We start from the raw sequence: 19,496 nt of genomic DNA, 5'->3' as shown, positions 1-19,496 counted from the left end.
GCCTCTCCATCACAGAAGCGATGGCGGGTAAATATCCTCGCGCCGCGCGTTTTTCTCGCGTTGCCCAATTTTGCCCTCCCTGTTTGGTATGGAAGATGGGGGTAAAATGGTCGAAAACGATATTATATTGAGGGGTGCTACAAAACGGGATCCCGTTGCAACGGGATAGACATATTAACTATTCTCTTGCACGAGTATCATAGATATCAGGTCCTAAATATCACAGGTACCGAGTAACAGGTATTATAGGTATCAGGTACCATACAACTGGTACCACAACAGGTATCAGGTACTGTCTCATAAAAGGGTATCCCGTTTCAACGGGATACCGTTATCTAGGTTTTATGTATTATATTTTATCGTTTTACGGAAACAGTATCGATGTGGTTGAATTTTTTTATATTTATTAAATAAATAATTTAGTGACAACTTTAATATAATATAGAAAATTAAATTTTACATATGGCTATATGTAAACAGGAATGATTTAAAATAATATATTTTTTATTATTATTTACGAAATGATATTGGTATACTGTATGGTGAGGAAATTTTCGAACCGTACAAGAAAATTGACCGAAATACCCTTTAAGTTTGTTATCGTATTTTTCGTTTATGGTGGTGATTGTCTAAGAAAGACGTATCTAAATATTGGGTGTCTGTTCTAATAAATCTTTGGAAACCCATAATTATCAAATGGCGTAGTCAGTAACTACCGGTAGCATCCGGCCAATCAATTACTGTACAATATGTACTAATTTTATCACTAAATTAACTTTTTGTGCACATAAGTCATAGGAAAACTTAGCACAATGAGTAAGCTAGGAGTAAGGCTTGAAAGAGCAGCTATCATTAGATGATCTTTGTGTTGAACGGCTTAGTTTGGACTTGGAACGAGGAGGACCTAACACTCTTAAGGAGTCTACGATGGTGACAAGCTCAGGTGCTCAACTCCACGATATATGTGACAAAGAGGTTAAGAAGATGATAGGAGAACGGAAATGAGAGATAGGAAGGATCAAAGTGGCCACGTCTATATCTATGTTTTAAAGGCAATTTTGTTGCCCAGATGGTGGAAGTTCAAATTTTGAAAAAAAAAACGAATTAAAGTATTTTTATATAGGTTAATTGGATTCATAGCTTTGCAAATTTGCTGATTCTTTTTTAAAAAATGACATTACTACTCGTTATATTGGCTTAGTGCTATTGAACTTTTCTAAAACTAGAACTATGCAATCGTCATCACGTTTTTCATCTTCTTCTTTCTTTTCTTTTTTCTTCTTCCTATCGAGGGGTCGGCTGCGAGGAGGCCCACCGGCGAGCTCCGACGAAGGCCGCCGCCCCATTCCCGCCGATAAAAAGGAGGTGTCCAGCGAGCATCCATCGTCACCTTGATTGACCGCGCGCGTCTGGAGGCCGTTGCACGCCTCCTCCACCAGCCTCTGTACGGAGTAGGGCTGCTGCCGGCCGCTTCCACCAGCCGCTCGGGAGGGGAGGTGAGGGAGAGAGAGAGGAGGTGAGAAATGAGTGGAGAGGAAGTGAGAAAAGGTAAGGATGACTTGAAGATTTTTTTTTTTTTTTGAAGATGGTGAGTGGGAAAGAGGACACTTAGACTTGTAGGCGGGCATGTAAGAGGCACGCCCACTTACACTTAAGAGGTTCGTATGCTGACCAGTTTAGAGGACCACGTGCGAAAATTAATTTTTACAGGCATGCCTCATAAGGAGCCGTACGTGGAAATAGAGGACGATTTTTGCAGGCGCGACCAGTTATATTTCGTCTACAACCTATGAGACCCTCGTACATAAAAATCACTTATTCTAAACTATTTTTAAAGTTTCAATTTACCGCATTAATAAAGTAGATCATTAATTTCATTTCATGCCTGTATCATCGCTCTAGAACGCTCCTAATAGAACACATGAATTATTTTTTCCCCATCTCACTTTAATTTTTTTAGAGTAAATTTCACAAAACTACATGTTTTAAGGTTTAAGATGCAGAAAACCACACACATTTTGACACTTGGCACTTAAGTATATATATTTTGTTAGTTTAGTTTCACAAAACCACACTATTGATGAATGGATTCACTCATGAGATGACGTGGTTGTTCCATCTTGGATGAGAACATGGCATCCTATTAATTTCGTGCGATGGCTGGTAATATGATGCCATGTCCTTGTCCTAGGTGAAGCAACCATGTCATTTCGTAGGTGAATCCATTTATCGATAGTGTGGTTTTGTGAAACTACACAACCAAAATATATGTACTTAAGTGCCAAGTGTCAAAGTATGTGTGGTTTTCTGTAACTTGGACCACAAAACGTGTAGTTATTTTTTTGTGAAATTTACTCTTTTTTTATAAAAAAATAAAATCTCTTATGTTCAAAACTTTTTTGGATAATTAATTATACAGACCAAATTGAACCCAACTAATCTAATCTCGTTAGAAAAACTTAGGTTTTGTCTTGGCACGCATAATTGAAACAACAATGTCACGCTTTGAACTTTGAAGCGTACAGACTTACAGAGAGATGGAGTCAAGAAAAATGGGCGCTGTTGAAAACGAGTCTTGGCAGGCAGGGGAGGGCGTCAGCCTGAAACGACAATCCCAGATCGGCACTGGCTTCACATCGGCGGCCATGGCGCAGCCTGAATTCACTCGATCCCCATCATCATCGGTCGCTCTCTCATCTCTCCGACAGTTTTACTGTGATGAGATTGAAGAAAAATCATGCAGAAATTCTCAGGAAGCTAGTGCCTGCATGCAGACTGCCTGATCGCTAGCTAGCTAGTTCCTTCATCTTATGGGTACAAATTGACACTAGTGCATCCATCTTGGCAGATTTGCCGGTTAGACTAAAGAAGTTTCTCAATAAGTATACATATATACAATCCTATTCAATCTTAGACCTGTTTGAGGAAATCTGGAGACTACGAGAAGTAGCTAGTTGGGCAATCAACTAGCGAGAATCTGAAAAATCTGAGTTTTTCTAGTTTATTTTTTACATTTTACAACTGTGCATTAATTATCAGAATCTCGATGAAGATCTAGATTATTTGGGGAAACTGTACTGGTTAGAAACTTCTCAAAAAGGACCTTATCACTGACCAAAAATTTGTAACGGTTGTTCAAACCGAGATACAAATGATGAGTGGTGCGCGTGGCAGAATTAGCCTCCTCTGCAATTCTCTGTCTAGCTAGCTAGCTTTCTGATAAGGCACGCTACAGTGAAGTAGATTATATCACTGAAGATATATGACTGCTACTATACTTAATCGCTCATCACTTTGTCAGTTGCCACCGAGTCACGTACTACGACCTGCTATCCCTATCCACAGCTATCCTATCTCTATCTGATTGCACAGGTGACACATTAATCAGCAAATATTGCGATCGATCGTTGGACAAGATGATGAGAGTGGAGATGTCAACTATATATATAGCTACTACTAGCAGAGAGCAGAATCAAAAGAAGATTATCTCAAAGTGCATGCGATATAGTGCGACAAGAATTGAAGCTGGTGGATGGCGTCTTGTATCTAGCTTATATTAGTGATGGTCCTTGCTTGATAACGCTGTTCCGTTGGCTGTTGCAGAGAAAACTACAGCCATCCATGACCACCGTTGCATAGATGATTAGCTGTGCCTTCTTTTGTTGCTTTCTAGCTTGCACTGTTGTGTTCTTCTTTTGTTTTGTTTCTTTGTGGAGATGTACTGGCATTTCTGCTATTGGTGGTGCACGTCCACTAATTATTGGCGGCTGGGTTTGGGATTAGGGCTTTTAAATATGTGTAGAGAACTAGTATTCACATACATGTGAAATCTATTTTAAAATTATTGTGAAGAAATAGACAGATCATAGATGGGCTGAGGCCTGGCCCAGTATATACCTTTAGGATCCAGTTGGAAATCTGCGGAAAGCAGGCATGGTCTCATGGTCTAATTAATTAGGAATAAGTTCACCTGTCGTCCCTCAACTTTACACAGAAATCTTCACCCCCTAAACTATATGAAACCGTGTAATTTAGGTCATATAGCAGTATAGATGTCTAATTTCGCTGACGTGGCATCCTAGTCAGAAAAAAATTAAAAAGTATGTGGTGGCCCGCATGTAAGTGAGAAATAATAATATGGGCCCCATATCCCTTCTCTCTTTTCTTTCTCCTCTCCTCTCCTTGCTTCTCTTCTCTGGGCTGGTCGTCTTCAGGGATGGTGGTGGCGACGGCATATGGGGGAGAGGCAGCCGACGAGCCTGGCCGAGCTACGCCACCTCGAGAGGCTCCGCCGCCGCGACCGAGAAGACGGAGGAGACGGACGAGGAGCGGACCGCGAAGGCATGCATGAGGAACCTCGCATCGGTCGTCGCGGCGCAGGACTTGAAGACAATACTGAGGACGAAAGGGTCCGCGGCCGCGAGCAGCGGAGAAGAGGCACGGAGACAGGAGAAGAGCGCCATCATGCCGGGGAAGTCGGCCACGGCGGCATGGCCGGCGGGGATGGTGGCGTAGGCAACCTCGTCCTCCGACACTCCCAGATCTGGTGGAGGCCGCGTCAAGCGGTCAACGGGTGTAGCAGGCAAATGGAGCAGGGGAGAGCGGAGCCAGCCAGCGCGGCGGCGATGGCCGGAGTAGGCCGGCGAAGCTCGCCCCCCGCCGATTTGCTCCTCCTCTGCCAGCTGCCGCTCCGCCCGCCACCGAGACGCGCCGCTCCATTGGGGCCACGCCCGACGCTCAGCCTCGCCGCCACCTGCCGGCCCGACCCGGCTCTTCCGCTAGCTCGTCGGGGAAATCGCTGCGGAGAACGAAGACGACGCCGACGCCGCACGCAAACGGGAGCAAGGTTGCCGCCCGCCTCACTTGCCTTCTCCCCCGTTCCGGCGCGCTCGCGCGGCTGCGCAACTCCAAGGTCATCGCCCGCTCGCTCCGATCCGCTGCCGTGGCGGTGGCCATGCTCGTGCCCACGTCGTCGCCCGCGCACATGCTCCCGCCATCCATCGCCGCGACCGCAGGAGATGGCGCTGGTGTGCCGTATTTTGTCGGAACCGCAAGATAAGAAAGAAGAAAAGACGAGAATGAAGAGATGATGGTCCTTTTTTTTTCTCACTTACATGTGGGTCCTACAAATTTTTATTTTTTATTTTGCTGATTAGGATGCCACGTCAGTGAAATCAGAGATCTATGCTACTATAGGACCAAAATTAAACGGTTTTGTATACTTTAGGGGTGAAGATTTCTAGTATTTAGGATTAGGGATGTCAAAGAAACTCGGTGTATATTTGAGGGATGGAAGGTGAACTTATTCCTATTAATTAGTAAGTTGGGCCTCTCTCTCAAAAAAAAAAAAAAAACTAAGTTGGACCTAAACCATTTTTTGGTCTGGCCTGGCCATCATCGGCCTCTTTATTCTACGTCCTGCCATCAGCGTCCCATCTCCAAATCATGCATTGTCGTTCGTAAGATCTCGTTTGCACCGGTTTTAAAAGGTGATAGTATGTTATATCTCGAATTGTGGTTGAAGGATGTGATTCAAACTAAGCTTCAAGAGAACTTATTCCTTTTTTAGTTGGACCTAAACTGGATTAATAAAGTTTTCCACTAAATTGTTAGCCCTTTCAACTCACAAAACATACTACTCTAAACATGGGTATTATTAACCAAAGACATTATGCAAATTTTATTAAATGCAAACTTGTACTGTAACTTCGTGCTGTGTTAGCCCAATAACCAAACTATAGTGGTCCCCATCTGTGATTAGGAGCAAAAAAAGCCCAATGCAGCCTTTATAAAAAACTTGCACAACAAATAAAATCCGAGTTGTTTTTTTACTACGTACTAAGCAGATGACAGTGCAGTAGTAAGTCAGTTCTTAACTCCGGCTTAATTACAGCGCTCTGAACTTTTTACATGTGCCATTAACGCTTACTAATTAACCATGGATTAAACAGCAGGAAAAGCTAGCTCCCGGCCGGTGGAGATTAATATCTCACCGGCGGCGTGACCACTGAAGAAGTCACCGTCGCAATCCGGTGGAGCTGTCCGGCCGGCCGGTGGGACCATCCGTCGAAAGCGCATTATATTGCTAGCGTCCTGGGTTTTTCATTTCTGGCCGTCAAAACTTATATAGAACCGTACGAGACCTATGGTATTGCACGCACATGTCAAGTACTACGAATTTATAAGATATGGTGGTTAAATTCTTGGTAGTTGCCACACTCTTGACGCGATATATTTGACCATAGTGGATCCAATTGAATAATCGGCGTCAAATTAGGTCCAGTTCTTTTCATCTTATTTATGGAATTACTAGAATGGATTATTAGCTTCGCACTTTTAATGTATATTTCTTATTAATTAAAGAATTCATATACAGTATTTCTTATACCGCCTATTTCTTAAAACGGGTTTGCTAGCTAGCTGTCGATAGTTTTCAGGACTGAAAAACTGCCAATTTTTTAGCCGCCGTTGATTCCGCACTAAGATTTGTGCTGAGATATTTTGCTATCGGATCTAAACCCTCTTTTCACAACCTAGTTTTACCATCACATATTTATGGCAGATTTATTCAAGTTACATCTAAATTGCATGCTAGCTACATTGTAGTTATACTATAGTTACATTGTAATTACTTCCCCCGTTTCACAATGTAAGTCATTTTAGCATTTCCCACATTCATACTAATGTTAAAGAATCTAGACATATAATTTATATGAATGTGGGAAATGCTAGAATGATTTACATTGTGAAACGGAGGGAGTACATTGTAACTATAGTGTAACTATATTGTTATCTCTATATAAATTAGATATAAAGTTGCATATATTATTTTAATACATATATACAAGTTGTTGTTGTTGTTGTTGTTGTTGTTGTTGTTGTTGTTGTTGTTGTTGTTGTTGTTGTTGTTGTTGTTGTTGTTATTATTATTATTATAGTGTTGCTCTAGTGAAATTATATAGTATGGTTAGATTTGAAAGTTTTTCCCTCAAAAAACTTGCGACGATTTTTTAGCTAAATATTTAATTTATCTCTAAAATCAAATCAAATCGACGATCCGCTCCAATAATTAATCCGCTCGATAATCCAAAGCAAACAAAACACCCTAGGCCGATAAACTTCTTTTACCAGATAAAATCACACAGTAGACACTTGACGGTACATAATTTATTCTTTTTGCGTCAATAAATATGTATGAATCACCTCGGTGGTTTTTAAAAAAAACTAACATATCCATGGTGACAGAAAGCCAACCACTAATCCTAATTGGCAAATTTGCCTTGCACTTCCTTGGATGCCATTCTTGCCTAGCGCCTCCTACGCTCATGTCTCGTGTTGACTTGTCGTTATACGTTGGTACTACCATACAATTCAACTTCCCCATGTCAGTATATCACCCCTGCCCTCTTCTTAGCACAATTATATGCTTACAAGTTACAACCACCATACTCCACTACCATAGATATGGGCGTCCGTGATCGGTTATCTCCTACCGGTCACCATGGCCCGTTTGTGATTATTCATTTCTAACAGGTAAAAAATAGCCCTATTATGAAGTTTACGACTCATTATAGATGATTTACACCCATTATAGATAATTCATTAGTGCCGGGTGTTCACCCGTCAAAAATAATATTTTTTTAATCACTGATATCTTATTTGTGATAAGACCTATACCTATTTCTCGTGTGGGTAATCATCTGTCCGATGAGGGGTTTCATGGTAGTTTTCATGGGTCATGTTGGCCTTTCTTTTCAAGCCTCCCAGTGGCATTTCACTCTCCTATTTACTGCGCAATCCTTCTTTATCACTATATCAACTCCAATCACAACCCTCTTCTTAGCCATAGTTGAGGACGCTATCCCATCCGATCGATTTACAGCCGTAAATACAAACCGTCTTAGGTACTTATGCAACATCAATGTCACCCCCACCATCCACTCTTACATAAGAAGAAAAATGTTGTTGACAACATATGAATCATAATGTTGGATCAAAATTAATTGTTTTTTTTAATTTGCAACAATTGGTTTGTTGCAAAACATTTAAAAAGCACCAATAGTTTTGTACGATAATTTTGTATATATTTTCTGAATGTGTATAAGACGTACGTGCGCATAGACACCACCATATATACGCAATATACCCATGCTCTGTGCGAGTACGATCCCTCTTTTATACAGCTTCAAGAGACGACGGAGGCCTAATGATAAATTCGTGAAACATAAAACATACACTCCCATATTTGTAGACAAAATTCTCAGCATTATTTTAAAAAATTGTCAACAAAATTTGAATTCTTGATCATTTATAAGCCTATCGAGAATTTGTGCCCACAATGGAAGTCTATTTTCTGGTAGTGCAGAGAGCATATATAGACAATGCTCCAACTATAGGATCATTGTGCCCATCATTCATCATGTGCATAATAATGGGGATCACTTGCATCTCAAGGAGCTGGTCAAGTTAGCCCCACTAATGGGTGGTTGGTTCGTCGTGGTTTTGTTCTTTTCTTTTCCCACCCCCAAACACGACCACATCAATTCTTCTATTCCAATTCATGCTTTTGAGTATATTTTATATGGGTTTCCAAATCAGATGGTTGCTATCAAAGCATCTCATTCTCAAGCATTTGACTCACAATCCGTCCTCTTCAAACCTTCCCAACCACATTTCTATCAATAGTGTACACAAAAATACTCCATCACAATTGCACATATGATGCATGCATGCGACTGCCGGCTGAATTATTTTCAAATGGACTTTTTAGGGGTAATTAATTTGGAACAAACTTTTGAAAATATATACATGTATGGTGCCAATATTCTAATTACACATGTTCAAAGCAACTTTGAACATGTGTACTATATTAGTTTATACACTATTTAGCACTAAACTAAGTAACAGAAAATTAATTCGATACTGTGGCCAACAACCGGTATGTGTGCAACCCTTTACCTTTCTTTTGGATTTTTCAGGGATTTTATATAGGTAGATGGATCTATCCTTGCGGTTGCTGTAAGGCAGGCAGGGAGTCTGATTGATCGATGGATGCTCTGCTTGTGACGGTTTTAATGGTGCTCCAATAGATGAGATGAGAAAGGTAGCAGGCTATGGCAGGAGGAGCATCATCTGCTGGTGGAATGTTATTGTCCACACCAACCAGCATGATGCTTGTTCTTAACAACATAAGAAAAAGGTTGCTCCTTGATATGTATAGGCTGATGCTTTTGTGCTGAGGAGGACACCATATATATGTACTCTTAGGCAGCCATTATATTTGGCTACAGTGTGTCTTCTAGGGCTTGGGGATTCTTGAGGGCTTTATTTAATTGGATTAGTTGTGTACGGAAAAATAAAACATGCAGTTATATATCTTGTAGTTCGAATATCGGTTTCGGTTGATATAAAGGCTTGTTCATGGCATTTTGATGTTGATTGTATTTCGCTTTCACTAGTTTCTCTCTAAAAGAATAATGTTCACTGATACGCCTCTCTAAATGTTAAAAACATGGTAGTAATTTTCTAGCTAGTTAAGATTTAAGAATGATATAAGAACGAGGGTAGATCAATAAGGTTTGGGCAATGGGCATACATGCATGCATGAGGAGAAGTATCAAGTATGGGACCGTTCCATTGGACTGGCATTTCTTTCCAAAGGAGAAATGGAATCCAAATATTTGACCAGAAAGGATGCATATATGTGTACGAAGGAATCTAGATTCGAGCCTACACCATCTGAAAATTGCACACAAACATAGTATTTTAGATTTTTCGAAGAAGTCGCCCATCTATTCCCTAAGTAAATTATTTTTTAACTCGACAAGTCTAGATGGCGGTCAACTTTTATTAAAATCATTTTGACACTCCTTCGGTGTAAAACACAAACAACGACTAGAATACTATTTACCACCCATCAAACTTGACTACGATGCACTATTTCTCCCCAAAAATTCCATTAATTGTTAGCAATGCTTATATCTCGTCTTTGATTTATTAATTAGTTCGATATGGAGCTCCCACAAGACAAAAATTGGTGAGTTCCGCTCGTTACAAAGCATTTAGTGTCAAACATACAACACTGTTGCTTATAAAAAAATCCACCACATCTCAATGCTCAAAATCAAATTGTGGGCATCTAACCATTTAAATGCATGTGTCTAGTTTTGCTAACTTAAAGGAAGTGAATACATACGGGGCTTATAGAAGAGCAATATGACGCCAAGCATATGTGTCAATGGCTGCATATGCTCCAGCTAATAAGATCCTCTCATGGTTCCTTTCTACATGCATGTAAGACTCCACAAAACAATAAATATTCTAACGAACATTCCTTGCTCGATCTGGTAACATGCATGCTTGGCAAATGAGAATAATGGCATCCATGCACGCATTGTTTATTGGAGAGAAAAAAAAAACGATTAGCTAATTAAATCATTGTGATCAGTTGGTGACCACATTTACTAACAGATTAAAGCTTAATGCTTAATTGACCTACTTTGTTCGTTACACGCTAGCTAGGGTACTCATCTCGACATGAGATCTGCCAGTGTCCTCTTTTTTTTTTCCTCTCTTGTTTTAGTTTAGAATTTGGGCTGCATGAGTGAGCTTCGATCTCATCATCATTTATAGCATTATTGGCCAAACGCTGACGTGTCATGTGAAGCGTGCAAAGCAGGGTAGCTTTATACTTTGCATTTTTGCCAAATCTTAATAACCAAGCCAATTAATTAAAAATTACGTGTGCTTAATTGCTATGACTGAAAAATGTGCTTAATTGCTAATTGCTATACATGTCTACATATGTGGATATATCGACTCCAAATAGAAGAGAACACGAGTAGGATTTACCAGATATATATACCTATATATGCCATGAAATATTTGATTTGTAAAGAAATGGATTAGATATATATTACGGCTATTACTTGCTCATTTTATAGTTTGTGCTCTGAAATAGATAATTACAGATATAATTAAAATGGGCATATTTTCGTCAAATTGGCAAGTTGCCCAAAACTATAGATTTCAAAATAAAATTCTGTAGTGGCAGCAATATTATATTCCGTATTTTACTTCCACTGGAAAATAGCCAAAAAGAAAAACTCTCATGTTCCACAAAGGTACAGAATAAAATTCTTCCACGCCCTAATACTACTACCTCCGTCCTAGAAAGCATGTTGTTCCGTCCTAGAAAGCATGTTGTTTTACGGTTCAAAATATGTCCCACAAAAGCTGTCGTTTTAGCACCTTCACCAGGAAAGTGATGCCATCTAGTAGGGGTTTTCGTAGGACTACTACTAGCATTTATTAGTTATTTGCATATAAGAAGTATTTTTTAATTATAACATGAGTGCATGTCCACTTAGAGCAGGTACAATAGCAGGCTATAAGCTAGCTATAAACATATTTTAAAGAGATAAAAGGAAGAGAGAGAAGAGCAGCAGGCTACATATATGTAGTCAGCTGCAACACGGACTACGAGACGTAATGTGTGTATGATAAGTGGGACCAGGTATTAATAGTATAGTAAGCAACTATTATATAAATTGTCTATTACATTGGCTATAGATAATTTGGAGTTAGTAGTGGGCTATACTATTAAACTTGCTCTTAGGTTGTGTTTGCAAGAGCAACTTTCCAACACTCCCCTCTCATTTTCTGCACACACGTTTTTAAAACTGCTAAACGGTGCGTTTTTTGTAAAAAGTTTCTATACGAAAGTTGTTTAAAAAATCATATTAATCTATTTTTAAAAAAATAGCTAATACTTAATTAATCACACGCTAATACACTACTATGTTTTCTGTGTGCGTTCCCATCCTCCCCTAGCGAACACAGCCTTAGCTTACCTCAAATTACCGAGCACTGAAATGACAACCACACCTATTAAATGAGGGTAACTAGGTCATTTTTACTTGTAGCTAAGGGTGTGTTTAGTTCACGCCAAAATTGAAAGTTTCATTGAAATTAGAACAATGTGACGGAAAAGTTGGAAGTTTGTGTGTAGGAAAGTTTTGATGTGATGGAAAAGTTGGAAGTTTGAAGAAAAAGTTGGGAACTAAACCAAGCCTAATTTGCCCGAGAATCCTTAAAACATCAAGCTTTTGGGGACAGAGGGAGTATTTGTCACTTGGAAAAAGAATAGCATGCATTTTTCAACAGGAATTGCTAAAAAGTTGTCATGAGTTTGTTGGTTGAAAATTTTCCAAATCTAAATAAATTACAATTTTAATGTAATTACAATGTAACTATAATTTAAATATATTATAAATGCATTGTAACTATGTTGTAACTCATATTAACTTATAGTAATTTTATATGAAAGTTACATGTGTTTTTCATACTTATATATAAGATATATAAAACTTATAAGAGCTAATTTTAATAATGTATCTAACTGCTGGCTCTAAAATTTGACACGTCATTTATAGTTAATCTAATAGGTTACACCTTTAATGACATATACTCACAATACCTTACCCACCTCTCATACATATACACTATGTTGGAACCTGTGTTACAGCTGGCTATAAGCTATAAATCTGTAGCCTGTTTTTCTTCTGAGTGCTCTCCTATCTCTTCCACATGTTCTTGTATAGCTTTCTATTGTGTTTGCTCTAATTTTGTTATATTCCGTACTAAATTTATTTTTTATGGGACGAAAAGAGTACACTATAATTATATTACAGTACATTTAAAAGTTTTTCGAAAACAAAAAACTTGTTGCCGGTTTTTAGTAGTCTATTTCCATATTAAAACAAGAAAATATTCTTAGAAAAATATGCTTGCCAAGGGATATAAAATTCTAAAACTTAAAAGAACTCTAAAAAGCAACACACTGGAGAAGTGAGGCCAGGTCACCAGCATTACAACTCAAGTGCATGTGCTCTGCAAGTCTGCAGGCGTGTGTCACGGGGAAAAAAAAAAACACCACACCCCCCTGCGCTGCGCCACACCACACCAAACGGGCTCTCAGTTCGGCGTGCCCAACCAACCACCACCACCACCACCACCGACTTCCAATCCCAGCCGTCCGTCCTCTCTCCCATTTCCTCACCCCATCAATCCCGTCCCTCCACGTGTCCACCCCACCCCTCGCGTGGTACACCTCCCCGGTGCCTTCCTAGTTCCTACCCCTTTTTTTCCTTCGCGCAGACTCATTATTTCCCTTTTCTTATGTTTATAAGTCCAAATTTAAATTTGAAAATTGAATTTTGAAATTAGTTTTATGTGTTTTCTCATCGTAGTTTTCTTTCAGTCACTAAGGCTGTGTTTGCAAACCCCTGATCCCAAGCCCTCTCCCTCGTTTTTCGTGCGTACGCTTTTCAAGCTGCTAAACGGTATGTTTTTTTTCAAAAAATTTATATACGAAAGTTGCTTAAAAAATTAAATTAATCCATTTTTTTAAAAAATAGCTAATACATAATTAATCACGGCTAATGGATCGCTCCGTTTTCCGTGCGGAGAGAACAAGTTCCCATCCCGCTCATGCGAACACAGCCTAAGGGCCTTTTTAGATCCCAACAAAGATTTTCACCCTGTCACATCGAATGTTTGGACACATGCATAGAGTATTAAATATAAAAAAAATAACTAATTACACAAATTGCGTGTAAATTGCGAGATGGATCTTTTAAGCCTAATTGCTCTAGGCTGCCATTGCTCTATGATTTGACAATGTGGTGCTACAGTAAATATTTGCTAACGATGGATTAATTAGGTTTAATAAATTCGTCTCGCAGTTACAAGGAATCTGTAATTTATTTTGTTACTATATTACGCTTAATACTTCAAATATATGTCTGTATATCCGATATAACACGCCAAAACTTTTTACCCCTTTATCTGAACACAGCATAAGGTGTGTTCTTCTCCCTTCTTCCTTATCTTCCTCTATTTTGTTTTCTGTGTTAGGAGACAAGATTCCCATCCTTAATTCTCGAATACAGCCTAAAATCATATATTGTATACTCCTTCCGTTTTATATTATAAGACTTTTAGTATAAATATGTATAATGCTAGGATATGAAACGCACGAAGTAACTATGCAAATAAATCATATGCATAATAAGCGAAACAATGGGCTGTCGGACACGACGCGAGAGCCTCGTAATCGCTACGCGCACCCACCCACCTTCCTGCCTGCCTGCGGCGCCACCGACGCCTAGAGCCAAAAATAACTAGGCGTCCCCACGCCACAACCCCCCGCTTCTCCTCCCACTCTCCCCCTCTCTCTCCTCTCTCCTCTCTCCTCCCCCCGAGATCCGCTCCGGCCACCCGCCGGCGAGGCCGCCCCCCGCCCCGCCCGCCTTGCGATCTTGGGACAGTGCGGCGCGTCCCGGAACGCCGGTTCTTGGCCGGTCGAGGTGGTGGTGGTGGTGATAAACGGTGCGGTGTCTGAGGAGTGGGCGGTTGCTGCCGTGCCCGGAGGAGCTAGGAGGCGGCGGCGGGAGAGCACTGTTCTTGGAGGCTGCTTTTGAGGTGGGGTGGGGGGGAGGCGTTCGTTCGCCGCCGGCGCCGGTGGCGTGCGGTCGTGGGCGGGAGGTGGTGGTGGTGGTGCTGCTGCATTGGGTGCGTCGTGGGTGGATTCGGATGGTTGCTTGGTAGGATTTCCCTTTTCATGGTCGATGGGGTGGAAGGCGGCCATGGTGGGGGGTAAGTTGGCCGGCGTCGGCGGCGAGAAGCTCAGGTGCGCCGCGGCGCCCGCCGCGGCGGCGCGGTCGCGGATGAAGCTGTGGATGGTGCGCGCCACCACCACGGTGCTCCTCTGGACCTGCGTCGTGCAGCTCACCGCCGTCGGCGACACCTGGGGCCCCCGCGTGCTCAAGGGCTGGCCCTCCTGCATCACCTCGCCCGACGACGACGCCGCCTCCGCCACGCTCGCCGCCGCCCGCCCGGAGCCCGTCGTCGACAAGGCCGTGCTACCGCCCAAAAGTGAGTACACACATTAGTCGGTTTCGTCCGGTCGCTTGCTCGCTTTCGCTCGCGCTGTTGGAAAATGCCGTGTCTTTGGGTTGATGTTTGCTCCCAACGACATTGACACCCGGCCAGCCTGCATGTTGGTGCCGCATCGTCGCCATGTTCACTTGGAAAAATTTCCTCAAACTTGCGATGAATTTGACCGGTGGTTGGTGTGAATTGCTAGTAAATTTGCGCAACTTAACCTGCTTCATGTGGATGTAATTCTGAGTTAATGTCGGCTTGTGTGTTCTATGTAGGATTAGGGAATTTGGTCATGCCTTTTCATCTTTTCTGCGTTCTTGAACTGATAAATTGATTTTGTGCTGAATGGATTGTCTCAAATTCTCAATGATGTTTGAGAATCAGCGATGTGGGATTTTCCTCCTTTTTTTTTTTGCTCGGCCGATCAAGAGTTTTGCTGTTCTGGTGATTGAATTTTTATTTTTGGTTATTTCCATGTTAGGATCATACTTTTTAGGTGATCTATGAGTGCTGTGATGAGTAGCAATCATTGATTACTTAACGGATGTTTTTGTCCTTCACAATTTCTTACCATTTTTCACTTGGATAACAAATGAGATGCCTTATCATCTTCTGGGTAACTGTACCGATATTTCTGTGTGGACCTTTTATAGCATTTACTTTTTAGTGAAAATAAATGTTGATTTGTTCAGCTACATGGTAATTTAGCTTTACAACACAGTATAATTCAACAAAGAAGAATTGCTTAGCTTTCCTTATACAGCAGATTAATAGCATGGTTGCCTTTTTTTCAGAGACTATTTTTGCTTAAACTCAACATTAGGGAGTTACTACTGGGCTGTAAAAATAGTGGTACCTCTAGGCACCTCCTGGTGTTAATTTGTGGTATCTTCCGCTAGTACCACCTTCCTTTGGTTGAATGTCGAGGGTTGTCACACTAGAAGGCTCGTAAAAGAGCTCTTTGTTTGATCACCTTTTTTTCTATAGTGTGATACATGCCTTAATTTCTGTTCACTTGTACTGATGTTATGTGGTCGTTGTCTACCAGGAATTTATAGGAACAATGGTTATCTGATGGTCTCATGTAATGGTGGACTTAATCAAATGCGAGCTGCAGTAAGATACCAGAAAATCCTTATTTGTGAAATTTCATCGGGAATGTGCTTTACAAGTTCTGACTCTTAACATGGTCTTCTGCTCATTCTCTTTCATCAGATATGCGACATGGTTGTAATTGCGAGATATTTGAATGTCACTTTGGTTGTGCCAGAGTTGGATAAGACATCATTTTGGAATGATCCAAGGTGCATTTTGGGGCTTTGATCCTAATTTACTTCGCTTAATATAAGCTAGCGGCTCTGCTTACGTTCTGGATATTGACTTCGGCAACCATTCTATCTTGCAGTGAGTTCCAAGATATATTCGATGTTGAACACTTTATAACCTCTTTAAGAGATGAAGTTCGCATATTGAGAGAACTGCCTCCAAGGGTAAAACGAAGAGTTGAACATGGGATGTACCACTCAATGCCACCAATAAGTTGGTCTGATATCTCCTATTACCATAACCAGGTAAGCTTCATATTCCATTCTGTTAAGGCTGTTTTGTATCGTGACATTTTATTGAATAAGCTAATAGTTGATTAAATTGTTGTATTACAGTATGTATAGATTAAGCTAATAGTTGATCAAATTTGAACCAGATTCTCCCTTTGATACGGAAGTACAAGGTTCTCCATTTGAACAGAACTGATGCTAGGCTAGCAAACAATGGTTTACCTATGGAGATTCAGAAACTGCGTTGCCGAGTAAACTATGCCTCCTTGAGATTCACTTCGCAAATTGAGGAGTTGGGAAAGAGAGTAATTAGGATACTCCGCCAAAATGGCCCTTTCTTGGTTCTTCACTTACGTTATGAAATGGATATGCTGGCTTTCTCTGGCTGTACACAAGGTTGCAGTAATGAAGAAGCAGACGACCTCACAAGAATGAGGTGACATTTTGTAATCTGCTGTTGGATTTGTTTTTCTTAATTCTTTCACTTGAATCTGTCTAAACACCTGTCAACTTTGTATGCTTTTCCAAGTTAGATAACAATTCTCAAACTACTCTTTGATTCAGGTACGCTTATCCATGGTGGAAGGAGAAAATTATAAATTCAGAATTGAAAAGAAAGGATGGTCTTTGCCCATTGACGCCAGAGGAGACTGCCCTTGTCCTCAGGGCATTGGACATCGATAGAAGCATGCAAATATATATTGCAGCTGGAGAAATATATGGTGGAAAGCGCAGAATGTCTGCTCTCACTTCAGCGTATCCTAATGTGGTATGGGCACAACTAAACATGCTATAAATATTTGTATTACATGTAATACTATAAAATCTTTTAAGATCTCATCTTTCAATCTCCTTACTGATCAAGTTTTCTGCTTGCAATGATGTCTAGGTGAGGAAAGAGACACTTTTGGAACCTTCTGATCTAATGTTCTTCCAGAACCACTCATCACAAATGGCAGCACTAGATTACTTGGTTTCTTTGGAAAGTGACATCTTTGTTCCTACATATGATGGCAATATGGCTAAAGTTGTCGAGGGTCATCGGAGGTGTGTATTCCATATTTTTAAAACACAGAATTCACTTGTGCCGTCCAAAACTGCCTGCTAATCGTATTATCATTTCTTCTCGTATTCCTTTTTTAAAGCCAATAAATATTTGATATATTTCTTTTGCAATCCACATAGTTTTTATTACTGGTTAATTAAATCTCTTATTATGTTGCTCGATGCAGATACATGGGGTTCAAGAAGACAATCTTGTTAGACCGAAAACTTATTGTTGAGCTAGTAGATCAATACAACAACAGTTCTTTGCGATGGGATGAGTTCTCTTTAATGCTCAAGGCTGCCCATGCAAACCGGATGGGATCAGCTTCAAAGAGGACGGTGATTCTTGACAGACCTAAGGAAGAGGACTATTTTTATGCCAATCCCCAAGAATGCCTGCAAGATTCTAATCTCTTACATACATCATGATATCCACTATGTTAATATTTCATCCACGCTATACTGTTCCATTCTTTCGTAAATGCAACTGTGAATCAAGAGTTGGGGTCCTCGCTATTTTGAAGTGAAAAGGCGGCTCGGCCTCAAGCTTGAGCCATAGATGAATTCAAACTCAAGGACAAGGGAGGTAAGGGGGGTGTTGTTTGTAGTTGGTAAATACACATAATAGAAATGGAGGCAGATTTGTTTATTCCACAAAATAAAGAGTAACACTCTTTGTATAGATGGTTGATAGAATCTACCATGAAGGCCAAGGTAATTTAAAGAGAGATGCTGGATCCCCATCTCGGATCTCGGGTGGTGTAACATAGCAATTGTTCTTGGTAGCCCCCCCTCCCTCCCCATCGGCAAAAATTTTGTCCACCAAAGTTGTTGGAAAAAGAATTATATATACACTGTTTATTGAATCGATACAGCCTTTATGAAGATATATGGTAACTTGTGCAGAATGTTTCTACCACTTGTAATTTGTAATGCTGCTCTTGCATTGATTTCCTACATGGAGGTTGCTTTGTTAACCTGTGAATTGGTGATCTATGTTCTGATGCAGGATAAATAAATAGGATCGGTGCAAGCTAAGAGCACCCGGTGTTGTTTGCCTTCTTTAATCCATGAACTCCCTCCATTTCACAATGCAAGTCATTCTAGCATTTCCCATATTCATATTAATGTTAATGAATCTAGACATATATCTATCTAGATTTATTAACATCAATATGCATATGGAAAATATTAGAATGACTTACATTGTGAAACGGGGGAAGTATCAATTAGGAGAGTTCTAACGGTTTGGCGGTGATTAGCCGTTATGAGAAACGAACAAAAGCTGCAGATTTGCAGTTTTTTTCTTCTTTTTTGAACAAATTGCGGGTTAGTACTTTATGGTTGAAGTTGATATTAGTATGATGTGCTCATCAGTCATCAGTTCTGACTTGTGCCCCAGATTTCTATCTTTTTGCTTGTGTCCTTTGCGTTTCTTCTTTTCTTTTTCTTTTAATCACTGGCTCAGTAGTCAGCAGGTATTAGTTTTGGTTGTTGTCACAACTATTATGTGCCACTCTTTTAAAGAAATTCGGCATACTTCATTTTCTCGTCACAACTTGCTAATATATGGCTTAGTCACACCTTATCGAAACTTTTGTGGCAAATGGTATCATCCAAACAACTCAACGGATGCGAAAATACTAGTAATTGACGAGCGGGCGTCCACTATATTTACATCACTATATTTACATCTGATAAAATTTTATATCAGAGAAAATTTAACGACAAATATGTATACTGTCCCCTAGCAGTCCCCCAATGTATGTGCTTGTTCAGACTTTGCACTCGGAAGAAAAAAAAAAGGAATAAGTTCATCCTAGGCTGCTTAACTTGTCAACGAATCCGATTTTCATCCTTCAACTAAAAAACCAGATACAACGGGAACCTCAACTATCAAAACCAGTACAAACGAGACCCCTCAGCGGTTTAGATGACGGTTTTGGC

General features: G+C 40.4%; 1 protein-coding gene across 1 annotated transcript; it reads left to right on the top strand.

The window, feature by feature from the left end:
• The first annotated feature begins 14,111 nt into the window (after positions 1-14,111).
• LOC4340767 (rhamnogalacturonan I rhamnosyltransferase 1) lies at positions 14,112-18,503 on the top strand. The gene is made up of 8 exons (XM_015785758.3): positions 14,112-14,937; positions 15,995-16,062; positions 16,162-16,250; positions 16,352-16,517; positions 16,649-16,938; positions 17,067-17,271; positions 17,392-17,549; positions 17,735-18,503. Exons 1-8 carry the CDS (start codon positions 14,631-14,633, stop codon positions 17,976-17,978), a joined length of 1,527 nt encoding a protein of 508 aa, XP_015641244.1. The 5' UTR covers positions 14,112-14,630; the 3' UTR covers positions 17,979-18,503.
• The last annotated feature ends 993 nt before the right edge of the window (positions 18,504-19,496 follow it).

This window comes from Oryza sativa, chromosome 6 (assembly GCF_034140825.1).
Source record: "Oryza sativa Japonica Group chromosome 6, ASM3414082v1".
Classification (NCBI taxonomy): domain Eukaryota; kingdom Viridiplantae; phylum Streptophyta; class Magnoliopsida; order Poales; family Poaceae; genus Oryza; species Oryza sativa.
Note: the sequence above shows the minus strand (reverse complement) of the source record. Positions and strands in the feature narration are given on the sequence as shown.